Here is a 26477-nt window from a genome sequence, read left to right as displayed (position 1 = left end):
AGGAAAACACATGGGATTCTAACTTCATTATCGAATTCATCTAGAATTGAAATTACTGATTAACATGCGACTGTTGATCCTAATCAGACAACACGAAAGTAATACATGCCAACTCTCGTTGCACACATATCATACCAATCAAAATCCGCAATTAAGACAGAAATCTCATGGACACCAACAAAGCTCAGACCCTATATCTCTATAGCGGTAGTGTAAGCAGAGAGGTTTAAATAACAAGTCATCTATCGTGATTACACAGGGTGATAAAAATAGTTCAAGTCTACCACAAATTATGTTTCTTTCACATAATCCTATGTTTGCATGGCATAGTTCTAAATTCAATCATCCACTCTCGCTTCAGAAAGAATTAACAAACAACTTAGAAGTTAGCTACGCTCCTAAGAAGAATAAGCACGGCTCATGCAAAGAAATCAACGTACGTCACACAATCAAGTAATTAACATTCGTTACTAGACTACATCGATAAATCCATTAGAATCCCATGAAGGCGGTTAGTTCATAATCGAACTAATCGACATCATGGGTTCTAGTGAAAACATTATAAAGAAAAGACAAGAATTGAATGGAATAAAAATGCTTGAATTAATACTAATAAGGATCACACGTTACAGATTTGATGTTCACGATCTTGCTCGAAACTGTCACTTCCTCGCAAAGAACGATCTAATACAAACTGATAATGTGTTTTGATTACAAGAGAAAACTAACTATGATATTGTTCCGATATTCTAACTATATTCAACTACTACGAGGCTAGGGTTTTACACATGAAAAATAATAAAGTGCATTGACCAAGTCAACCGGGCCTCGACCGCTGCGAAAATCCACTAAAAAGCTGTAAAAATCGGCCCGGGGAGTTCTGCTGGGCGCGGCCGCGCTAACTTAGCGCAGGCGCGCTAGTTGATGCAGTTAGTAGCGCGGGCGCGCTACCACTTAGCGCGGGCGCGCTAGTGTCTGCACTGGCAGCTCCGTTTTTTCGTTTCTCGCTCGTTCTCGCGTGCATGTCCTTCCTCGCTTCTAGTACCACTTCCGTAGGTGATCACGGTTGCATTTAGCATATGCAACAAGCCCTTTAAACCCCTAGATAGCTCTAGTGGACGAGTGTGTTCTCGTGAGGGTTTGTAGAAGATGTACCCACAAAATCCCAAGTTGTGATGACTCCATAATTCTCTATTCTTGCAAATAATGCACCAAAACCAACCTAAAATGATAGAAAATCACTTCATCACCTCAACTCGTGACCTGCACAGAAAAACACTAAAAACACATCAAAAGACACTAAACACTTAAGTACAACCAACCAATTTAAGTGGAAATGAAGGCCTATAAGTGTGTATAAATACCGCTTATCAATGATTCACCAAAATCATAGTTGTGTTGAGTGTGATGACTAGTAGATCCACTTTGACTTACTCCCCCTGAGCTGATGTAGATCCTATTTGATGATCCTCCACTTTGACCACTGTGACCATGATGATCATTTGTATTGTTGCCAATACTTCCTCCAGATGGTTCAGGATCAGCATTTTCTTCATTTGCATTAGTTTCTCTTGCATCAGCTTCAGGTTGCTCTTCTCCTAAATAAATGTCTTCAAAATTCTCAAACTCCAGAGAATCTGATTCATTTTCTTTTTGGAGACTTGGGAGTTTGGTATCATCAAATCTTACATTGATGCTTTCAATCAGTTTGTCGTCATTGATCAGATAAACCCTGTAGGCCTTAGACTCCAAAGAATAACCCAGAAATATGCCTTCTTCAGCTTTGGCATCAAACTTTCCCAAATGCTCTTCTTTTAACACAAAGCATTTTGCACCAAACACATGAAAGTAACTCAGTGATGGTTTTCTGTTGGCCATTACTTCATAAGGAGTCTTATCCAGATCCTTGTTAATCAGGGTACGATTTTGAGTGTAGCAAGCAGTGCTTACAGCTTCAGCCCAGAAATAGATTGGAAGTCTTGATTGACTAATCATTGTCCTTGCTGCTTCAATCAAGGTTCTGTTCTTCCTTTCTACGACACCATTTTGTTGTGGAGTCCTTGGAGCTGAATACTGACGAGAGATGCCCTTATCAGTACAGAAGTCATTAAGAACAGCATTACGAAATTCTGTTCCATTATCTGATCTGATTGCCCTTACTGGCAGATCTGCTTCCTTTTCAATCTTCTTGATATGATCAATGATGACGAGTGCTGCTTCATCCTTTGAATGTAAGAATAATACCCATGTGTATTTTGAGTAGTCATCGACGATCACAAGAGCATATCTTTTCCTTGATATAGAAGGGATGTTGACTGGTCCAAACAAATCCATATGAATCAGTTGAAGGGGTGAACCAATATCTGTCATGCCTTTGCTCCTGTGTGATGCTTTCTTTGACTTCCCTTTTTCACATGCATCACAGAGTCCTTCTTGACAGAATTCTTTCTGTGGCAATCCTCTCACAAGTTCCCTTTTGACTAAAGAGTTCATAGTCTTAAAGTTCAAGTGTGAGAGCTTCCGATGCCATAACCAACTATCATCAGCAGAGGCCTTGGTGTAGAAACACTTGACCTCCCCCTTACTTGCTGAGTCTATGTCGGCTATAAACAAACTTGATTTTCTTACACCACGGAGGGTAAGATCCTTGTTCTTCCGGTTCTGGATTAAGCAAACTTCCTTCTGAAAGATTACGTCGTATCCTTTGTCACAGAACTGACTGATACTCAGTAAGTTGTGCTTGAGTCCTTCCACCAGAGAGATATCTTCAATGATGACATTTCCAACTTTCAGCTTACCATATCCCGTTGTAAAACCTTTGCTGTCATCTCCAAAGATTACAATTGGGCCGGTTCTCATCACCACATCTGTGAGCAGGGACTTTTCTCCAGTCATGTGTTTTGAACAACCACTATCAAGAACCCACACAACTTTACTTTTCCTTCCTGTGCCCTGCATTCACAAATGGATTAAACTTTCTTTGGTACCCAGACATTCTTGGGTCCAGGTGATTTAGTAGAAACAGGATTATCAACAGAAACTGGTTTAACATGTGCTTGTTCAGGGGTGACTGGACTCTTCTCCTTTTTAGTCTTAGCAGAAGTGCTTTTAGACTTGGAGTTGGGAGTTTCCTTCTTCTTAGAAGGACTAGCAGTCTTTGCCACAGGGGCAACAGAAGGTGCAGGCATATTCATATTCATGGTAGATGGTGCAGAAAAAGATGCATTCAACATGGTAAAGCATGCAGACATCATATTCATAGCACATAGCATGCAACCTACTCTACCACATGGCAAATGAACAGTATTCATGTTAACAGTATTAGGCATGCTAGAAACAGAATTATCTACTTTAATCACTTTACATGCATGAGTAAGATGATTAGTAGAATTGCAATTATTACAAACCTTTCTAGCATTAGAATTCCTAGAATTGGTGTTCTTAGGATCTAACTTGCCATTCCTGTTGTTCTTCTTTTTGTTGGAACTAGTACTTCCTAATCCAGTTTTATCTGAGTCATCTCTGACATGGGAATTAGAAGGTACATCTTGTGATTCCTGTTTTACTTGAGGCTTAACAACTTCCTCATTTTTCAACTCTTCCTTGATGACAAGGTCTTCTTCTATCAGAGGTTCTGTTTGTGCCATTCTAAAGATAGGGGTCTTGGTGTTCTTCAGAATTTTAGGTATATTTGTTCCTTCAGGAGCATTCTCAGTTCCTGCTGAAACAAATATGCCTTCATTCTCTTTTCTCTTCTTTCTTTTAGCTCTTTCCAAAGAACTATAGTCAAGGCCAATAGCAACCTTCTTATCAACCCTTTGACTATCCAAGATCTCTTTCTGTAGAAAAGCAGAATTCTGATAGGCCCTAAGCTTAGTTTCTAGGTCAGCAATCTGAGACCTAAGGGACTCCTCAATTTCTGCACTACACTTCTCCTTATTCTCTAGATATTCAATTCTATCTTTAAAGTTAGTGTTCATGAGTTTCTCTAAAGCTAATTCATCTACTCTTTCTTCAAGTTTAGCTATCTTTAGAGAAAGACTACAGTTATCTGATTCTGAAGCTAATAAACTAGTGTGCAAGTTATACATCTCTTGACCTAGTTCATTTATAGTCTTTTTATAATCAGCAGTAGTCATGTCATCAACAGAAATTTCAGGAGATACCTGAGATGGAGATTCCTCGACAGTGTCAGCCATTAATGCAAATGCATAATTGCTCTGGACAGGTTCATCATCAGAATCTGTGTCATCCCAGCTTTTTCCCTCAGCAATGTAAGCCCTTCCTTTGTGCTTGGCCACCATTGCTTCCAACTTAGCTTTTAGCTTCTCATTTTCTTTCTTCGGATCCTCATAAGAATTCTTCTTATCATATGAGTTGCTTCTGACAGGAGCTGCTTTGGGTTTCCTGCACTCTGTAGCAAAGTGCCCTAAGTCATTGCAGTTGTAGCATCTGACCTTGCTCTTGTCGTACATGTTTGGTTTGAAACTGCCAGTACTCTTTGACCCTGACCCTGAGTATCCTCCTTTACCCTGAAACTTGTTCCCTGAAGCTTTCTTGTACCGGGGGTTCTTCCTGAACTTGATATGCTTGAACCTTGCAGCCATATAAGCCATTGACTTATCTTCCAGCTGCTCCAGCTCTTCCTGAGTGTAGAACTCATCCTCCGGTTCTCCAGAAACTTCATCAATTTCAGCTTCCACAATCTCAGTATTGGTAGAAGGATGGTCAGATTTGATGGATGAACAATCACTCTGAGCAACAGTGTGATCATTGATACCATATTCAACTAATTGTTGATAACCAAAGTATGGTTGATCAGCAATAAGTGCAGTGGTCTTCTGTAAGGCCATACTCTTGGATTCTGTTGATCCACCACCATATATGATCTTTCTCTGTTCAAGTTCCATCTCAAACGTCTTCAGTTTTCCAAACAGCTTTTCCAAAGTCATAGTTCTGAAGTCGCTTCTTTCCCGGATGGTCTCTGTCTTTACAACTAGATGGGGTGGCATCACAAATGAGAACTTTCTGTTAATCTCTTTCGGTGGATAAGTCTTTCCATGCAGGGTGAGTTCATTCAACAACAGCATGAACCTCTCATAGATTTGAGAAATGTTCTCTCCAGGTATTGCCTGAAATGCTTCATATCTGGCAATTAGCATATCGTATCTATTTTCCCTGACTTCTTCAGATCCCTCCATCAATGCCTCAATAGTGTCCCACATCTGCTTTGAAGTTTTCAGACTTAGTATCAGATGTGTCATTGTCTTGGTCATTGATTCAACAATTATGAGTTGCAGATTATGATCATGTGCAACATATTCCTTATCAGTGTCAGTGTATTCACTTTTCTCTTTGGGAACAGACTTCTGTGGAATACGAACACCATTTTCAACAGATTCAGGAATAATCTTCATAGGCACAAATGGACCATTTTCAAGAATCCCAATGAACATGGGATTAGCAACTCTGATGTACAGCAACATCTTCATCTTCCAGTTGTTGTAGTCATCCTTGTCAAATGGAGGTACTTTGATTCCTAACTTGTGTGTCGACATTGTTATCAGATAAAATTACGATTGTACGGACATCTAGCTTTTTAGATTGGTTACGGATCTCAGATCTGTATATCGATCAGCTAAGCTCTGATACCAATTGTTAGGTCCAATCAGACGTAGAAGGGGGGGGGGGGTTGAATACGTCTTACCAATTTCTTCGATTTAATTTAATTGCGGATAATCTTGTTTCAGTCCATGTTAAATCAATCGTAAATAAATAACTCCAGCAAGTCGGGGAATATTCTTATATTAGAAATAATCCTCGGGTGCTACAAAATCCAACACAAGTGTCGGCTGCAGAGACTACAATCACTCTATTACAAACTCTCGATAAAAACGATCTTCTAATTTAACTCTCGAGAATGTGTATAGTGTGTGCACTTACAAAGTGTGTAGTTGTTTTCAAATGAAAACATTAACCTCTATTTATAGGCTTTCCAACAACTAACCATGGTTAACGAGTTCGTCCTGGACGACTTGAGTTCGTCCTGGACGAATTAAATTGACCAAAATAAATCTATCTCCACAACACATTAACTGGCGCCAATTACATATACATATATACAAGTATATATATATGTATGACAGAGTAACCAGTCAAACATGGCGCCAAGGATTTGTACAATGGGAAGTCAAAACTTGCGCTTGACTTCCCAGTCAAACCTTGCGCTTTGTAGAGACAACTACTGTGAGAGAATTACTTAGATTAAATCTAAGTAATTAAGTCAATTGTTGCGCTGAGAATACTGGTCAAAGGTTGCGCTTAAGGAGCTTCACAGGGGACATGACTTAGATAAATTCTAAGTGAAAGATGCGCTTGATTCTTCCCCTGTATGTGAGGCGCCAACTTTGACCAAAAGTCAATAGTTGCGCTTATGGAAGGAGACAGTGTATGCACTGTATATACTTAGAAAATTCTAAGTGTTTGAGAGAGGTTGAGGCGCAAACTTTGACTTAGTCAAAGTTTGCGCTTTAACAGTGTTGATGCTTCCCTTGTGATGAACACTTAGACAATTTCACAAGACTTCCCATTTAGCATACGAATTAAATATACATATATATATACTTAATTGTGTTTAATTAATCACTTGAATTATTTAAATTCAAATAATTCACAATTAATATATATATATATATATATATATATATATCTAATTAATAAGTTCCTTTGGCAATAAATCCAGGAGCAGCTCGATTGACCTGATCAATTAATTCGTTGATCGAATCCACTGAATACTTTCGTATGTCCTGACGTCCTGTGCACTGGTCTGGTTCACGAACGACTCGAACTGAAATAATTCTTTGAATCCTTTGCTTGATAATATACTTGATCAGTCATTCCGGGTTAGGTGTTGCTTCGATAAATTTGATTATGAATAATCAAATTAAATATACTGGAATCTTCTGGTCTTTGATACTTGATCTTCAGGCAATCTTGATAGCAGACACATTGAACTTTATTCTTCACTGAGGCTTGAACATATTAATGAACTTCTTTCAGTGGACGGATGCTCGCCTCAGATATCTTGATTGTCTTTGTCTGTTTGTATCGAATCTCCAACCTGTAGATTCCTGTATTATACTTACGTATTGTTTCTTGTCTTTTGTTGTGTTGAGTTATCGTAATTACATTTACGTTACATTATGCTTTACACATCTACTGCTTAGTAGGCTTATAAACACAATAATTTCACCTGTTAAGAGTCCTGGGGAATGTGAATACTCTGTGCATCATCCGCTAAAGATGAATAGTCGGCAATCTTTGCAATATACATGAAAAGTTTTGCAGCCTTCTCTGCCTATATACACAATGCTTTGAATATATTTTTGTTTGCATATGTATGTGGTTTTTAATTTGATTATTGACATGCATAGTTTTTGGTCAATAAATACTCGATGTAGTTGATTTTGGTGTTGTTTGGAGAGTCATGTCATTATACTTTCGTTTTTGTAAGTGACTATATAACCTGTAACGAACATTGTACCTATTTTCATCTTGATATTTTTTTAATCTAGTATATTGACAAAATATAATACACACAACATATTGTTTATTTTATTATTAATGCTTGTGTTGATGTGAACTTTATTTGATTTTGTTTTTGAAAATTAAATTGTAGGATGTCCAAATTTGTGCTCACAAGAATATAAATGATATTACTTGGTTTATTCAAATGTATGATGAAACTAATGATGATATTAGTGATCAATATCCTACGCAAGACACTGGGTTTTCTATGACCAACGGGCTGATAAGGACTTATTCACATTTATTTACGGAGATTGATCTAAAAAGGATTACGCTTACATTAAAACATATCCGTACATCATGGATCTAGCAATATTGGAGGCCAATAATGTGACTGACTGGAAGTCCGGGGAGTTTGTCTCTGATGGGACACTTTATGTCGGCCATCCGTTGATAATACATGGAAATCCTTTAGAATATGTAGGCTCACGTTTGTTTGGTTATGTAACTTTGCAGCGCATAGAAAAAGTTACTTTACCTAATGGTAATGAGACATGTGGGACATTTGAGTCAAATGCATCAGTACAAGCAGTACCGCACTAATGCACTATCCGATTCTTGGACATGTTTTTCATAAGATAATGTTAGATGCTGCAGATATTGAAGATAAAGAATTTTATAGAAATCTGAACCCTTTGACCCCAATCATCAATTGTAATGGCTTAACTTGTATGGAAGGTCTTTGGGATGTCCCGGCTTTCAATACTGATGGAAAGATTGTAGGATTTTTATTGCTCTCTAATTCTTGTTCCACGATCTTAATTCATGTGACGATCCTTAAAAAGTTTTTCGATGAATGCCGACTAGATAAGAAAGAAACTTCTCAACATGATGGAATTGAGGTTTGTTCCGTAAGATTTCAAATATTTATACAACAAAGCAAATATCCCCTATTAACACAACATTGCTTTTTATACAGGGTACTTCAAAGGAAAAAAGCGTTGGTTTTCCAATCAATTATACTGGACATGCAAGACAACTGAGCTACTTTAACATTCGTAAGTTGTTATCATTATGTATGGCATACTTGCTCTAAACATATTGTTAGTATTTGTTATCTAGCTATCTTGCTTCTTTCCCCTCTCTATCAATCAGGCATGATTACAAGAGCATGTTACTATGGTAGAAGAATATGATTCTTGGAAAATATGTTCTCACACCAAATCCAAGTTGCAATAATTTGACAAATTTATTCACCAATTTCCATACTGAATATTGCATGAAAAAATTGTTTTGAACAAATAAACCTTTTAATGTATATCATATAAGTATATAAGTATATAACTAAATATATAAATTAGCAAGGAGACAGATTGAACTATCGTACCACTTTGGGTACAAATACATGTAACATTTGCCTGTCTGTATGAGGGTCCTATATATGCCTCGGCCAGTGCATCTTAGAAATGCAACTTTTTGTGAACGTGGACCACTCAGTGTATTGTGACAAACTAACCTATATATTATCACTTTGTGGTTTGCAAGTTATTGAATTGGTCATCAGTGTTTAATTAGCAATTTTCAGCTAGTTGAGAGCATCTCCCTAGCATCCTTGAACAATCATGACATCATGCGACAACAATGAAATATTCAAACAAAACACATTAATGCCATTGTTGACCTTTCTGAAATTTAAAAAAAAATGAAAGAACTGTGTCCACCCCTATCTCGCACCTTAACAGGTAAAGACTAAAATGAAAAGGAGAGATTATTTTGGTCAAATGACCACTAAAGGGTGTGCAACTATCAATTTAGGGTGTGCAAATATCACTACCCTTTAATAACTAGCATGGAAAACAAAACTTAAAAGAAATGCTGATATAAAAAAAAGTTTTACATAACCATCAAGGTCCCACAACCTATTCACGCCCTGTTCGACTTCATTTCCGGTTGGGCCAACTGAAACAAAAAACGAGTTGCGTAAAATTACCAGTAGCAATCAAAACTCGAGGAATACAATTGCACTACTACTGGTGTAAGTATATCACCAGTCTATGTCAAACAAACCACAATCATCCAAATTTATTAATAAGCAACAAATTCATCCATACCAAGGATACACATTAAACCAAAATATTAACCATTACAGTTAAGGTTATGCGAGTAGAACATTAGGCTGAGCAATTGACTAAAAATCTGACAATAATATAACAGAAATAAATGTAAGCATAACTTTAGAATTTTGTGACATAATTTTTACGGAATACCGTACTATAAAGATTGTAAGCATAAAGTTATGCAACAAATCTATCCAGTAACTAATATAAAATAGTTATTTTTGATAAATTCACTCAAATCACTGAGATTTGAAGTATGCAATTAGATTATCTTTAAACACATTAAAATTTTAATTTATAACACAAGAAATTTATTTTAAAACTTAACTCAAATTAAAAATATATTAAACTAGTCTCATTTTTCACTTATAAATAAAAAACAACTTATAGTAATACAATTAATCATCTACATTATGCTAACAGTTTATAATCAAAAATCAACACAAGATTTTTCGATAATAAGTTTATAAGCTTATATATAATAAAGATAATAATTTCATCTACACATGCCTAATATATATTTTCCTCCAAAAAAAAAAAAGGTATATTCACTACTTTTAATCTCTCATAAATTTCCTTTAGAGTTAATTACAGTTTGTAACCCCTAGGATTGCTCCAAACGCACTTAAGATCCTGAACTATCAAACGTGACATAATGCACCCTGAACTTTATATTCCTGTGCAAGTTGTAACCCATAGTCACTATTCCGTCCAAATATGCCGTTAACTTTAACTGTTTGAGAGGTAACAGCGTGTATATTAGTTTCCAACAGCTACTTTACCTCTTGTGACCCCTCAAAAATTATGTATTATATTTTGAAATTATTTCTGAACACACACAATGATGTAAAAAAATTTAAAATAAGTTTTAAAATATGTATCTAGATTTAGAATCTGAAAATTTATTATTATTTTTACATAAACGATGTAACTTATTTTAAAATTTTAAAATAAATACATATTTTAAAAATTATTTTAATATTTTTTACATCGTTGTGTGTGTTCAGAAATAATTTCAAAATATAATACATAAACTTTGAGGAATCACAGGGGTAAAGCAGCTGTTAGAAACTAATATACACACTGTTACCTCTCAAACAGTTAAAGTTAACGGCATATTTGGACGAAATAGTGACTATGAGTTACAACTTGCACGGGAATGTAAAGTTCAGGGTGCATTATGTCACGTTTGATAGTTCAGAATCTTAAATGCGTTTGGAGAAATCTTAGGGTTTACAAACTGTAATTAACTCTTTCCTTTAATACGAATTTAACAAGACGAACTTAATTGCAGGCACAAAATGTCAGCCCAAGCCCAAAAGCCTGTACTGAACACTTTATGCTGTGCAAGTGAGCCATTGGGTTTATCTTTTTTCTCCTCCGCGAACGAACAGCCCGAATCAATTAAACTTCAGGTGAGCTCTGCTAGATTTAATGTTTCGCTGCTATGTAATTTCCATTTTTTACTTTAATTTCCTTTAATTAATTCTAGTAGCAGTTGAAGCGGATTACAATATTACTCTATCTTTGTTGATGTTGACGATATACATATATGTTTGTGTGTATTTGTAATTGTGATGTTATCTAGATCAAGGCAGTAGTGTTGAAAATAGCTTGTGAATTGTTGTCGTTCTGCTTTTTTTTCGAGTTCGAGCGATATTTGTTCTGGAAAATTGCGAGAGGACTTGTAGAAGTTTGTAATGTAACTAGTTATATTGGGATGATTTGAATTGTCGAATTATTTGAAGAACTGTGGAGGAATGCCTATGGTTGAATAACGGAAGCCTCGCAACTTTCAGTAACTAGATAGCTATAGCAGCGTTCCTTGCTTCACTTCTCGCGTGTGTGTGAGATGTCGGGGGAAAAGTTTTATATATTTATATAGCTATAGCAGGGTTCCTTATTTCTCGTATGTGTGTGTTTAGCTGGGTTTTGTACGGTTAGTGTGTTCTAATTATAATTTATATTGTTATATATAATCCGCATTAATAGAGAACTTCTCTACTGTAGGCTTTAGACACTCTTTTCCCTCTAAATATCTGTGTGTTTGTTGGTAGGGTTGTGGATATGGTTGTAAACGAACCGATCTAGGATTCTAAACGAGTCGAGCTGGTCATTAAGAAACTCAACTCGACTAGGTGAGAATCTGTTATTATGTTGTATATCTCATAACACACCAACCTATTGTTGTGAGGGAATATGCACTCTACTGAATATTATATCAAGAAAGAAAAAAGCGCATACATGTAAGATAAACAGATGGTACACACTTGAGCAAATTCAGTGATAAATGTAGTTGAAACAGATTTAGAATAGTCGGAATATGACTATTTAATTTTTAGTTCTACAATATTACTGCAAATATAAATATTTAGGCTATATTATAACACCAAATATATAATTCTTTTATCTTTTGTACAAATATATTTGGGACTTTTGGTTCAGGCCTAATCTGCTTCACTAAAAAAGAAGCCAAAGATGAAAAAAAAAATAAAAAATTATCGTTTGTTTCGACCCGACTCGAACTCAACTCGGTCATTAACAAACTCGAGTTTGAATTGGAAAAATTTGTTGATAAGCTAATTGAGTTGGGCTTGACTCGGTAAGAAAACACTCGAACTCGACAAAACTTAACTCGGCTCGTTTACAACCCTAGATGTGGAGCTTAATCTACCATCATTTATCATCAATTTTCAGTATTCCTAGTTTTTTAGATGAAGTAACTTATTAGTAATATCTTTTGTAGCATTTATCTTAATTTTTTTTAATACGGATGGTTTTTTTTTAATTGAGGTGGAAGCCATATTTAGAACAAGCTTTAGTAAATATGAACTAATATTTGGCTATGAGTATCTCTTATTGGGATTCTCAACTTGTTGCCTGAGTAGAATATGTTGGCATTTCAGGAATAAAAATGGCTCAATTGTACCTATCTGAACCCTCATGGGATCACATAGAGGATGATGCGTCCGTGAAGCAGAGAATATCTCTCTTGACTAAGCTGGAAACAATTATCCTATCACTGTTGTCATACGGGGGTCGGTCTGAGGCTCGCTTATGGCTCTGCAACACACTTTCAGGCATGAGTTTAATCAATCCCCGCAACCAACAAGAGGTGTTTGTGAAGTTATTAAGGTCTAAACCACGTAAGCTTGTCCTTGCGAGTCAGCTATTGCAGATGATCTTTGAAAAGAGACCAGAAAGAGTTGGAGCTATCTTAGCCAAGAATTGTCACATGCTAGAGATCTTCTTTAGAGGTAAAATTGTTATAATTTAGTTGAAGAGTTAGCATAGAAATTTGTTTGTTATTTGAGTAATAGTTGGGAGCTTGAATGATAGGGTGATTCCATTATACAAATATTACTTATTTGCTGTCCTGCTATTATTGACCTTACTCTTTATCCGAACTGTGTACACAAGTTATTGTTGACTCTGTTCACATGGCATCATACTGCCAGTCTGAATGCAGCTTCCCTAGATTTTGTAAAAAATGACGAAATGTCTTATTAGGGGTTTTTATTTTTTGCATCAACTTGTACTTCTGACTCTGTGGTTGTCCTTGGCATATCCGTATTTCATTGTTTTGCAAAATTTGAAATGCTTATCAGCTTCTGTACGTAGCAGTTGGTGCAAGATTGATTTATCTTTGTTCTGAACATGCAGGACATCCAGACCGTATCATCCAGTGGTTCTCCAGTTTTTCTGGGAGTGGCGATTTGCAACATAGAAAAGGTGCCAAGGCATTATCACAATTTGCTTTCGTGAATCGAGACCTCTGCTGGGAGGAGCTTGAATGGAAAGGAAAACATGGGCAATCACCTGCAGTGGTTGCCACAAAGCCTCATTATTTTCTTGATATTGATATTCAACAAACTGTTAATAATTTCCTTGAATATGTGCCTGAGTTTTGGTCATCCAGAGAGTTTGCTGAGTCATTAGAAGGTGGGGAAATCTTGTTTATGGATGTGAAATTCTTTGTTCAGTTGTTTCTTGATTTTATGTATAAAGATGACTTGAAAGAGATGTGGGAAGTCGTAGATGAGTTTCTGATGGATGAATCTTTCTCATCTCTATGTCAACACCTTCTTATTGTTCTCGAAGAGAGAGACTTGCTTCTTTTCCTGAAATTAAGCCGTAAGGTTCTTAAATTGAAGAGGGAACATATAGAGACTGGTTCTTCATTTTATTGGTTTGAGATGATATTATCGAAGTTCAGCATTTCCGACTCTATGGATGAGCTACTCCTGTTAAATGCAGTTATGAATAAAGGAAGGCAGCTTCTCCGTCTTATTTGTGAAGAAGAGGCACATGAGGAGAAAATGCAAATTCAGGATATAGTGCGGCAGGTTTGTGAATCCTCTTGCCATCACAGCAGTTTGGTCCCACTTATGTTAGAGTGCATAAAAACTAAATCCCTAAATCCAATTAAGTGGCTGGGGCTGCAGTCTTTTGCTCTTCATTACAGATTATCTGAGGAATCTCAGACTCGTGATACTTGGGAAATAATTTTTCGAAGTAATGGAATATTTTTTCGTAATTCTGAAAACTATCCATTATTAGATCCTAGTGGATTTTCTGAAGATACTGCATCTGATTCAGACAAAAGAAATTTAATTGGAGTAAAACGCAGGAAGAAAGAGAAGCATGGAAAGAAAAGGAGAAAACATCGTGATCATGATAAGAGCAATAATGCTTTGTTTGATCTTGATTTTTCAAACAATAGTCCAAGTTTGTTATCCCTGTCAAGTGGCTGGTTGCTCTCTACAGATGGGTACTCTACTGTATGGAACACTGTAAGTTGTGGCGCAACTTCTTTATTTTCCTAAATAATATGATATGTACTTATATGCTTGTCTTTTTCCTTATTCTTAATTTTTTTGTATTTTTTTTAATAACAATGATATTTTCATGTCTCATATTATACTAGTTAGACCTGTGATCTTATTAGGTATAGCTTGAATTCTGGTAGTATTTTTTGAATGAAAACAACCGTCAACCTTATTTATGTTAGAAAAGCTTACGAGATAACAAAAATGTAAGGAAGTGAGACCACAGTAATTTGAACTTGTAAACACTGAAACTTGGCTCTTTCTACAAAAATGCAAGGAAATGAGCTCCTAAGATCAGTCACTAATTGAAATTTGTTGCTAGGTGGATTTACCAGAACACCTATCCAGGCATTGCTTTTCTACATGGCTGAAATGGATTTTCACAAAGTGGGATAATTCAGAATAATTTTTCAGCTTAAACTCTAGGTTCTAGCTGTCCTCTGCAGCAGAGATGCTTCTTTGGTCAACAATATGAAAGAGGTATGAACTGCTCGTCTTGGATATAATTGTGCATTGTCTTGTTCTTGGTTTTGCTCTCGCGATTCATATTATTGTGTTACTTGGGTTATATCTGATTTTGGTATGTGAAGGAAGTTGCATTAACTATATATTGGCGTTCGTATAGTAGTGTTCTTGATACTCTGTCTAATTAGCATCTTTCTTTTCAGATATTGAAGAAACTGGATTTGGGAAATTAAAGTACATTCCCGTCTGACACAATGTTGAAAATCATATCAATGTATGCATTACTTGTGCAAAATTCTAGAGCTTCCTGTCTTACAATAGATGTACCTGTTATATGATGATTAAATACTGGTTTTAATTAGTAGGGTGCTACCCAGCTTTCATTGCCCAGGCATAAGCATATATTAGGAGAAAATGCGATATTAGTTGTTTCTATACTCTCAAGGACAATTTAATTGATAGCTAAAGCAACGAATATTTACCGATAATACATCGAATTTAGTAAATGTTGTCAGATTTCAGCATCTAGTCCAGTTGGTAAAGAGGGGCACTTCGGTACCCACCTTTTCAATATTATGCTTTTAGGTTTGGGGCTATTTATAGGAACATTATAAGACGGGGATTTTGTACTGCATACTATCATATGAGATTATGAGGTCATCGCAAAAGTCACAAGTTGCAACAAACAATTTAAGAATGAAAATGGCTGACTCTAGTTTATCTGTATTATAACTAAGCGCAGTCCCCGCACCATTGCTATCCAATCTGGTTTCTTATATTGAACTTAGAATTATATCTTGGGGCCATTTTTGTATATTATATTGGATAAAGTGCTACTGTACTTGAGCGATTACATTTTAATCTGTTGCTTAGAGCTTGAGAATAATGATGGAAATATAAAGAATATGTAGTAATACTAGAATGGGATACCTAACGGTGGAAATATGAAGAACATATAGTAGTACTAGAATGGGAGACCTTGAATTGTTGACTTAACTATATATCTTGTGTTTATTTGTCAAGGCCTGTAATTCTACTTTCAACATGAGGTTGTCTATTTCATTTGAATAATTTGGTCCGTCTTATCTTATAGTATTGCAGACAGGGTAAAGCTTATGGTAATAAACCTTACCTTGTCATCACTGCTATGCCACCCCAGCACTATTTCTTCTACAAAGTCTGTAGCTGTTCGGATGTTTAGTGAGAACAAGACTTAGGTTGCAGTAAAGCGAATTGTGGAGCAGGCAGGCAGCCTGATCTAAGAAAGATTAGTAATACATCGACGGAAATACCTATCTATGTAATGAAAGTTAATGCCTTCCTAAAGTGTGCCAAAATGTAAATAAGATTATGAATTTGCCATACATTTATAATGAATATAAACATACATTGAACATCCTATGTAGGAATTTTTTTTTCTTTAATGTATGGCAGCTCTCCGTTTTATATTTACAGGCGTCTCAAAATACTTCAAAAAATTTCAGAAATTTGAGTTAAATCGAATACTTAAACCGAGTTCTGACTGATTTTCAGAAAATCGTTTCTGCTCCTGATTACTCGAAACTCGGATCAAGTCAGGAGGTGAAAAGGGGTACTCGGCCGAATAGTTGGCCGAGTCAACCGATTTTTGGAATGCTAATATATACGTACAATAATAAAGATAACTGTCGAATCCCTTATAAATTTTCTACAATGTACATGAAAGATAAGATATTATTATTGATGTACACAATCTTTTATAATTTCAAAAAAGTTATCGTTTTGTTCCTTTTTATTTGTCGTTTTTGACTTTTGCGTAATCGAATCATTTTTTATTTGAAATAAAATTTATATATATCATATAAATGAAAAAAATTAAAAAAAAATTATATCATTAAGACGTTCATTTAATCTATTTTACAATATAACTTTCGGTTTCGTAAAATATTAAATGATTTTTTTCTAATACTTAACCATGTATTAGTTAATTTGACTTTTTAAAAATTGAATTGGACATGTAAAAAGGACAAATTGAATTAGACAAGTAAATAGGAGGGAAGAAGAAACAACGAATTGAGATAAATCGTAGATAACTTTCCTCTTGTATTTTGTTATATATTTTATTTCCATATACACAATCTTTCTTATATTTTTCTCGTGCACAATCTTGAGATGTATTCAAATATCTCATGTTTTTATTCTCAAAATGTATGTATCACATGTTTTTTATGTTTTGAGTAAATAAGTATTATTAATTATTATACACGATCAAAAAATGATCGTCTAAGTTTTTCTCTTATTTTAAAGAACAAGAGAATAAGGAATTATAGTGTAACTCATATTCTTTTATTTTTTAATTCTAACCATCTCTGTTTTTATTATATAATCTTCTATTTTTTGACATATATTTTTCAGTGCTTTGATTAGGTGGTTAAAAATATTATTTTTCAAAATTTAATTTTTTGAACAAACACATATAATAAAAAATTTAATTCACAAAAAAAATTTAACTAAAAATAATAATTTTTACTATGCGATCAATCCACTTAAAAATGTGTGATCAAATCAAAAGTGACATATTAAAAAAATAAATAGAGTAAAAGAATAAAAGGATAATGACGCAACTCAAGGGAATATTCAATTGAGATTTTAGAATATTATGAATCTTAAAAGGATAAGGATCATAATTCAACTAAAATTCTTTATTCTCTTGTCTTCTTATCTGGATAATAAATCAAATCAGGTAATATTTTTAATTCTGCATCAAAAGATTGTATTTTAATAAATATCCTTTTTGAATATTATTATCCAGGATTCCATGTTTGTTTCGACTTGTAACTAGCTGTCGGCTAGGACTCCGTGAGTATAAATATACATCGTCCATTCTGCTATACCACCAGCAGCAGTAGATACACAATGGCTAATCTCTCATTATCAATCTTGGTGTTTTTAATACTTTCTCTCTTGATTCAACAGAATGAATGTGCAAATATCGATGTTTATGAATTGAAACGAGGCGATTTTTCGATCAAGGTTACCAACTATGGTGCCACTGTTTTGTCTGTCATGCTCCCTGATAGAAACGGTGTGTTTTTTTGAATGATTAATGTGTCTGTAATATATCATTATTTTAAAAGTCGGTGATTAATCGTCGATTAATTCTGTTATGTAAATCGTCGAACTGATTAAATCTTTGATTATTCAATTAATCATTCGATTAATTCTCTATCAATCCGATTAATTCTTATTCTGATCTTCACTGATTAATCATCGATTTCCGTTTTATAACATTGTTTATTTGGTTTGATAATATGCATGTTGGTGTTCAGGCAAAGTTGATGACGTGGTGCTTGGCTATGACTCCGTTAAGGATTACTCTGTCAGTTTCTTCTCTACTTATAACCTCTGTTGTAAAAGTCGGTGATTAATCACGATTAATCAACGATTAATCTCTGTTCCGTAACTCGTCGAACTGATTAAATCTTTGATTAATCACCGATCAATCCGATTAATCCCCGATTAATTCAATTAATCCTCGATTAATCCTTGTTCCGTAACTTCACCGATTAATTCCAATTCCCGCTTTTTACAACACTGCTTACAACTATTTTAACCATACAACCACAATTTGGTTACAAATGTATTGCTTTCTGGATTAATGGTTTAATTTGTTACGCAGAATGGTACAACATACTTTGGTGCTCTTGTGGGGCGTGTGGCTAACAGGATTGGAGACGCTCGTTTTACTCTAAACGGCGTCGTGTATCATTTGTCCGCCAATGATGGCAACAACACTCTCCATGGTACTACAATAGTACTATTAGACGTAAAGTCTTTGAATTTATATTTATTTTCAGATCATCAGATGATGAAATTTGAATAATATGGCAGGAGGTAAAACGGGATTCAGTACGGTGATATGGACAGTTAAAGATCACAAGGCGGATAGCCATGTGTTATGGCCAGATTTGTCCCTGGTAATCTTATAGAGGGCGCGCCTTTCTCGGAGGTAATTCCGAGGGCGCGGCCTCCTGGCAGGGGGGAGCATGTCGTGGAGTATCTTGGATAGCCATGGGAAGAAGACCAAGGGCGCGCCCTTGGCGGGGTGATCCCGTGGGCGCGGCCTTCGGATATTAGAAGACATGTCTGACCTGTTGAGACGACTCATGGGACAAGACATCGAAGATGAAGGGCGCGTCCTCAGGGGTCGCGCCCACATGTGGACGCATTGAATGAGAGGGCGTACCCCTTAGAGGTTTGACCTCTTTGAGAGGGCGTACCCCTTGGAGGTGTAACCTCTATGAGAGGCTTGACCATATTTGGCCACATTTGGCCACGTGAATTGGGAGAGGGCGCGCCCTCCGCGGGTAATCCGGGAGGCGCGGCCCTTTGTCTCAAGAGCACGATGTCACGTGTCTGAAGTGTGAAGAGAATGAGGAACAAGGGTCAAGGGCGCGCCCTCCGTGGTCGCGCCCACAGGTGATGAATGTGTGTGAGGTTGAGTGAGTCTCGATGACGACCCTTCCGAGGGATACGAAGATTTACCCTTCCGAGGGATATGAAGACTAGTGCCAGAGCTCATCTGGTAGTTATCAGGCTCATCTGGTAGTTCCCGGGTTACGTCCGGGCGTGATCTATAATCCCCAGTCCTGCTATCTGCCGGGTTGTCCTCGTGCGGGGGCCTGGGGTGATCATGGTTGTAGAAGGCCCTCAGGGGTAACACGAAGGCCGATCATATGTCCGGGTCCTGTATTCTGGTGAGTTAGTCCTCATTGGGGGACTGGGACGATCGTGTAACTTGGCTCCTCAATTGTCTTATCTCTTAGTGAGAACCTTCACTAGGGGGTAAGGACGCGTCCATACGCCTCATGGAAGTGGTTACGACTCTATCCAATGTCTTCTCCATGTTACGAAGAGTAGCGGTTAGTGTCACCTCTCGTAGTGGAGGTGATGCCGTATCCGTGATGTACTTGGACTAGGATTCTAAGGTAGTTGTCTCAAGGCTTACTTCTAACTGGAGTAGAACTCTAAGTGATAAGTCTCCGACCCACGGTTGGTCTTATCCCCAAGAGGCCTAGTCCTGATCAAACTAGGAGTCTTGGTTCTATAGAACTACGTACGGCTTGATCCCCTATATAAAGGGGTACGTAGGCACATCAAGGGGATATATCGAGAGTTGTGAGAACGAGAGCAGAAATATATTCCCTTGATCTCAGCCACCCTCAAACAAACAACCACCACTCTCCGGCGACCAAAACCACCGTCACGGATCTTGATTCCGGCCATGAACCTCATCTTTGTTGATTACCAAATTCCTCTATCAACAAATTGGCGCTAGAAGGAGGGGCTATTCAAGATCATCATCTTAAGAGGAAGAGATGTCACACGACGGAGATTCGCACGTAGAGGAGGATCGTTTTCCGGCAGGGCGATGGCTAGAGCACAAGAGAAGAGGAGACCTTCATCGGGGGTTTGAAGGAGGACGATCATCAACGAAATTCTAGGAGGTAACCTAATATGCGAACAAGGTATTCTGGACCGGGGAGTCGGTGAAGGATGCGATTTTCGGAGACCTAACACTTACGAAGAGGGTACACCTCCCCCGAACAGGGTACGCCTCCCCCGGACAGAGTACACCTCCCCCCGACAGGGTACGCCTCCAGGTGATGTGGTGTCCGTCGACCACCGTGAGGAATGCATCCCTTGACACCTACGAAGAGGGTACGCCTCCCCCGGACCGAAGAACCTAGGTGGAGGGAGTATGGACTTTTCCAAGCTTATACGGTGGCTTGGAAGTCGAGAAATGAAGCGAAAAGAAAGAAAATCAAGAGCGCCCTAGAGCGCCCTGGTAGCGCCCGGGGTCTGCCTATGTGGCGCGCCCGCGCCCGGGAGCGGCGCGCCCGCGCCCTGGGTGCGCCCTGGGAGCGCCTGCGCCCTGGAGCGGCGCGCCCGCGCCCTGAGTGCGCCCTGGGAGCGTCTTGGGAGCGCCCGCGCCCTGGAGCGGCGCGCCCGCGCCCTGGGTGCGCCCTGAGAGCGCCCGCGCCCTGGAGCGGCGCGCCCGCGCCCTGGGTGCGCCCTGGGAGCGCCTGCGCCCTGGAGCGGCGCGCCCGCGCCCTGAGTGCGCCCTGGGAGCGCCCGCGCCCTGGAGCGGCGCGCCCGCGCCCTGGTGCGCCCTGGGAGCGCCTGCGCCCTGGAGCGGCGCGCCCGCGCCCTCGGTGCGCCCTGGTAGCGCGCCCGCGCTACTCCGATTGTGGAAAGTTTCGTTTTTTAGGTCCGTTTGGATTAGCTGCTGGCCCGGTCAACTTAGGGCACTTAAATATGAATTAAAGGAAGAAAAAGCCCTAAACACCTCCCCCGGGCAGGGTACACCTCCCCTTGACAGGGTACGCCTCCAAGTAATGTGGTGTTCAATTACCACCGCGAGGAACGAATTCCCTAACACCTTCGAAGAAGGCGCACCTCCGGGTAAGATTCTCATAATGCTTTCGCATGTTATTGCTAACAAGTCTGTTGTGGTTTGAGTCATTACGAGAAGGAGATCGCCTCCTTGGAAGCCTCAACGGTTTTCTAAAAGGGCGCGCCCTCCCCAGAGCAAGTAATTTGAGGTTCGCGAGAGGCGCATGTTGAAGGCCTGACCACATGTGGTGATATGAACGGGAAAGTTACGAAGGGCGAGTTATTGAGATGGAACCTAGCTCAAAAAGTCGTAGGAGTGCGCGCATTCCCCTGACCGGGCACGCCCTCAGGTAATACTAGACTCCTTCGGTATTTGGTTCCCTAAGACTACTACATGTATAAATTCACAGGTAATATGGTGTTACCTTTAAGAGAAGTACACCGTTTCTCCGTGAGGAGTAGTCGCACTTTCCTCCAACAAGGCGCGCCCTCCTAAAGGGGTACGCCATATCCAACCAGTATTCTATCAGAGAACGAATTGCGCGCCTCCCTCTGACAGGGCGCGTCCTATGGTATGTCTGATGCATTAATTGCTTCATATGATATTGTGTGAAGACAAACATACTCAGGAAGGAGCTCACTAGTCTTGAAGAGGTCACGTCCCTCCCTAGGGCGCGCCCTCTCGGAAGTACTTATCACTCGAGAAAGCGCATGAGGGCGCGCCCCCAGGATAATAAGGTTGAGAAGGGAGATGCTTCAAAGACGCGCCTCCTCCTAGTTGGACGCACCCCGAGTTCCAAAGTCATGTTTCCAGGGTTGATAATTCGGGAGGACACGCCTTCCCCCTAACAGGGCACGTCATGAGGTAACACTGATCGTCATTATTAAGTGGTATACATGATTGAGTGCAGGTCAAGTCCGACATGCTAAAGGAGCTGTCCATCTTGATGAGAGCGCGTCCTCCGTTCTATATGAACGTAGCATGATACCTACAAGGTCTTTGACCATGATACACTTAAGGCCTTTCAAAAGTTGCCTAATTATCAATGACCAGCTCTGGGTGCTATGAATTTTAACCATTCATGATACGCTCTGGACACTATATTTGCGCGCTCTGGATCTTACATATCCATGATATGCTCTGGGTAACGCTTTATACTATTGATTCCCCATTAAGCTATGAGCTCTGGGACCCGTGCGATGCACCGGAGTTATATAAACCACGATAAGATTCGTGATGCCCCATATGGGATGATGTATGGACTGGGGAGTGGTCCTTTTGAATTTCTTAAGCAAGTGATTCACGCGTGAAAAAGTAAGGCTGCGCCAAAGGCCGCGCCCTCTACTTAATCCTTGGAAAAGATCAAAAGAGCCCACGTTACAAGTAAGGCTGCGCCGTAGGCTGCGCCCTCTGCTTAGGCAATTCTTTAGAAAAAGATAAAAAAGGGGGTCATATTATAACAAGGCGGCGCCGTTTTGTAAGTCGCGCCTTATATGTACTGTTCCTAGGTACCGTGGACACACTAAGGCTGAAAAACAGCCACCAACCTTCGCACCGCGAAGGCGCGCCCTTCTTTTGTTGAAGTTCATTGGCGCGAATGTTATGGTTGAATGTGTTCTTTGGAGGGAATAAGCGAAGCTGCGCCACTGTCAACGACAGATAGGTCGCGTCCCCTGTTTTCTTTTATAAAGATTGCTCATTACTTATGAACACATCATAAAGATGCGCCAGCCTCATGTCTAGCCACTTTGCTAAGATAATCAAAGATACCGACATTATATACTTGCAAGGTCTGTGTACAACCTGCATCTTGGAATGTCGAGGAATAATAGTGGCTTATGTCGCGCCTCTATGCGCGGACGCGCTTTCGGAAGAGGGTGTGTGGTATGGGGTAAAAATTTCCCTAATATCTCCAATATCAAGAAAATTTGGGGAGTACTTGTTATGGCCAGATTTGTCCCTGGTAATCTTATAGAGGGCGCGCCTTTCTCGGAGGTAATTCCGAGGGCGCGGCCTCCTGGCAGGGGGGAGCATGTCGTGGAGTATCTTGGATAGCCATGGGAAGAAGACCAAGGGCGCGCCCTTGGCGGGGTGATCCCGTGGGCGCGGCCTTCGGATATTAGAAGACATGTCTGACCTGTTGAGACGACTCATGGGACAAGACATCGAAGATGAAGGGCGCGTCCTCAGGGGTCGCGCCCACATGTGGACGCATTGAATGAGAGGGCGTACCCCTTAGAGGTTTGACCTCTTTGAGAGGGCGTACCCCTTGGAGGTGTAACCTCTATGAGAGGCTTGACCATATTTGGCCACATTTGGCCACGTGAATTGGGAGAGGGCGCGCCCTCCGCGGGTAATCCGGGAGGCGCGGCCCTTTGTCTCAAGAGCACGATGTCACGTGTCTGAAGTGTGAAGAGAATGAGGAACAAGGGTCAAGGGCGCGCCCTCCGTGGTCGCGCCCACAGGTGATGAATGTGTGTGAGGTTGAGTGAGTCTCGATGACGACCCTTCCGAGGGATACGAAGATTTACCCTTCCGAGGGATATGAAGACTAGTGCCAGAGCTCATCTGGTAGTTATCAGGCTCATCTGGTAGTTCCCGGGTTACGTCCGGGCGTGATCTATAATCCCCAGTCCTGCTATCTGCCGGGTTGTCCTCGTGCGGGGGCCTGGGGTGATCATGGTTGTAGAAGGCCCTCAGGGGTAACACGAAGGCCGATCATATGTCCGGGTCCTGTATTCTGGTGAGTTAGTCCTCATTGGGGGACTGGGACGATCGTGTAACTTGGCTCCTCAATTGTCTTATCTCTTAGTGAGAACCTTCACTAGGGGGTAAGGACGCGTCCATACGCCTCATGGAAGTGGTTACGACTCTATCCAATGTCTCCTCCATGTTACGAAGAGTAGCGGTTAGTGTCACCTCTCGTAGTGGAGGTGATGCCGTATCCGTGATGTACTTGGACTAGGATTCTAAGGTAGTTGTCTCAAGGCTTACTTCTAACTGGAGTAGAACTCTAAGTGATAAGTCTCCGACCCACGGTTGGTCTTATCCCCAAGAGGCCTAGTCCTGATCAAACTAGGAGTCTTGGTTCTATAGAACTACGTACGGCTTGATCCCCTATATAAAGGGGTACGTAGGCACATCAAGGGGATATATCGAGAGTTGTGAGAACGAGAGCAGAAATATATTCCCTTGATCTCAGCCACCCTCAAACAAACAACCACCACTCTCCGGCGACCAAAACCACCGTCACGGATCTTGATTCCGGCCATGAACCTCATCTTTGTTGATTACCAAATTCCTCTATCAACACCATGTTACTTTCACTTACAACAGCAAGGATGGCGAAGATGGTATTTACTCTCGTATTCTTGATTGTATCGATTTTGTTGTTGAATTGAAGAATTTTAAGAAGTACTCCTCTCCGTTTTGAAATATCAGTCGTTTGATTTTTTAAGTTTTTTGACCGCATGTTTAAAATCATTATTTTTGAATTTTTTTCTTCTGAATAATAATATCAATCATATATTTTTATTCAAAAAAGAAAATTTTCAAAAATAATAAATTTTAACATGTGGTCAAAGATTTTAAAACCGCGTGCAAAAAAGTCAAGCAGACTTATACTCCCTCTGTTTTTTTTTATATGACGCTTTGACTTTTGGCACACATTTTTAAATGCTTTGACCGGGTAGTTAAAAATATTATTTTTTAAATTTTCTTTTTCTGAATAAAAATTTTGATTATATATTATTATTCAGAAAAAGAAAATTCAAAAAATAATATTTTTAACTACCCGGTCAAAGCACTTAAAAGTGTGTGCCAAAAGTCAAAGCGTCATATAAAAAAACAGAGGGAGTATTTCAAAACAGAGGGTGTATAATGTTGGTAGTTAATCTTGTAGATTCTTGATTGTATCGATTTTGTTGTTGAATTGAGATATCTTGTTTTAAGAAAGTGTAATTTTTGATGAAACAGGATTCCCTGGTGATGTTTCGGTGGAAGTTACATACATGTTGATTGGTACGAATAAGCTGGCTCTGAGAATGAAAGCGAAGCCTAAGAACAAGGCCACTCCGATAAACCTGGCTTCACACACTTACTGGAATCTGGCAGGGCATAACAGCGGTGACATTCTGTCACACACCATTCAACTATTAGCATCCAAGATCACCCCGGTCAATAAAGACTTGATTCCTACAGGCCAGATCGTGCCCGTGGCAGGGACTGCATATGATTTCCTAAAGGCCCGTGAGATTGGAAGCAAAATCCTTGAACTTGCAGATGGATATGACATCAATTATGTGCTCGATGGCACGGGTAAGAAGCATTTTCACAAGGCTGCTGTAGTTCACGACAGTAAATCAGGGCGAAAGATGGAGCTCTGGACTAATCAACCAGGAGTTCAGTTTTATACCAGTAATATGATAGCCAATGTGAAGGGAAAATCAGGGTCTTTTTATCAGAAGTACGCTGGGCTGGCCTTGGAGACTCAGGGATTCCCTGATGCAGTAAATCAGCCGAATTTCCCTTCACAAATTGTGAGTCCAGGGGAGACTTATGAGCACATTATGCTCTATAGGTTTACAGCAGAGTAGAATGAAGCTTTTGTCTAGCTTTGTCTTTCTTCTTCCAAGTAGTTTTCTTTTTGTTGGGACATATGTCAGTTTTATTTTCTAAATAATTCAAAGTATATGAAAATAATAGTTTCACTTAATATTTTAAAGACATTTTTAAGTTTATTGTGTCAAAAACGAAAGACGTAAAAATATCATTGTTTACGTGTTGGAGTATAATTAATTGGGATTTTAAAAAAAAAAATTCACTCATGAAATTCAGGTGTTTTCAGCTCGAATTTCAAAAATTGTATCAAAATCTTGAGATATTCAATTAGGATTGTATATTATGATGGTTTTTTTAATGATGGATTATGTGATATTGTTGATTATATTTTATGTTATATAAAATCCCATCATAATCAAGAATTTTGAAATACTTAAATCCTAAATACTCTACGTTACATTATTCTAACTTTGGCAAGCATGCCAACAAATGTGAGTTACTATATTATCAAAATTGCTTTTTTATAGTGGCATATCACGTTTGTCATGTTCGAATTTTGATGCCTATGGCTAAGGCTCAGCCTTTTATAATCATATATATCCA

General features: G+C 38.9%; 2 protein-coding genes across 7 annotated transcripts; both read left to right on the top strand.

The window, feature by feature from the left end:
• The first annotated feature begins 10930 nt into the window (after positions 1–10930).
• LOC108192624 (uncharacterized) lies at positions 10931–16355 on the top strand. Of its 6 annotated transcripts, XM_064081522.1 has the most exons (7): positions 10948–11059; positions 11702–11782; positions 12551–12901; positions 13308–14437; positions 14796–14953; positions 15142–15212; positions 16040–16355. In XM_064081522.1, exons 3-5 carry the CDS (start codon positions 12559–12561, stop codon positions 14877–14879), a joined length of 1557 nt encoding a protein of 518 aa, XP_063937592.1. In that variant the 5' UTR covers positions 10948–11059; positions 11702–11782; positions 12551–12558; the 3' UTR covers positions 14880–14953; positions 15142–15212; positions 16040–16355. The 6 variants fall into 6 exon arrangements, with proteins under 6 accessions (XP_017228279.1, XP_017228276.1, XP_063937594.1 ...); XM_017372790.2 differs by lacking the exon at positions 11702–11782 and having other exon boundaries at positions 10931–11059; XM_017372787.2 differs by lacking the exon at positions 11702–11782 and having other exon boundaries at positions 10931–11059; positions 16032–16355.
• A 1478-nt stretch (positions 16356–17833) lies between these two features.
• Positions 17834–26008, top strand: LOC108195018 (uncharacterized). The gene is made up of 6 exons (XM_064082118.1): positions 17834–18002; positions 18247–18296; positions 18597–18720; positions 18809–18849; positions 24610–24667; positions 25290–26008. Exons 1-6 carry the CDS (start codon positions 17834–17836, stop codon positions 25907–25909), a joined length of 1062 nt encoding a protein of 353 aa, XP_063938188.1. The 3' UTR covers positions 25910–26008.
• The last annotated feature ends 469 nt before the right edge of the window (positions 26009–26477 follow it).

This window comes from Daucus carota, chromosome 7 (genome assembly GCF_001625215.2).
Source record: "Daucus carota subsp. sativus chromosome 7, DH1 v3.0, whole genome shotgun sequence".
NCBI lineage: Eukaryota > Viridiplantae > Streptophyta > Magnoliopsida > Apiales > Apiaceae > Daucus > Daucus carota.
The sequence above is the reverse complement of the archived record's forward strand: the minus strand, read 5'-3'. Positions and strand labels throughout refer to the sequence as shown.

What these genes read in the sequence shown, in the direction of transcription:
- LOC108195018 (XM_064082118.1), top strand. Translation starts at nt 17,834, where the DNA reads ATGGCTAATCTCTCATTATCAATCTTGGTGTTTTTAATACTTTCTCTC. An exon ending in CATGCTCCCTGATAGAAACG is followed by an intron (nt 18,003 to 18,246) that starts GTGTGTTTTTTT and finishes GTTGGTGTTCAG; the next exon opens with GCAAAGTTGATGACGTGGTG. An exon ending in ACTCCGTTAAGGATTACTCT is followed by an intron (nt 18,297 to 18,596) that starts GTCAGTTTCTTC and finishes TTTGTTACGCAG; the next exon opens with AATGGTACAACATACTTTGG.
- LOC108192624 (XM_064081524.1), top strand. Translation starts at nt 12,559, where the DNA reads ATGGCTCAATTGTACCTATCTGAACCCTCATGGGATCACATAGAGGAT. An exon ending in GCTAGAGATCTTCTTTAGAG is followed by an intron (nt 12,902 to 13,307) that starts GTAAAATTGTTA and finishes CTGAACATGCAG; the next exon opens with GACATCCAGACCGTATCATC. An exon ending in ACTCTACTGTATGGAACACT is followed by an intron (nt 14,438 to 14,795) that starts GTAAGTTGTGGC and finishes ATTTGTTGCTAG; the next exon opens with GTGGATTTACCAGAACACCT.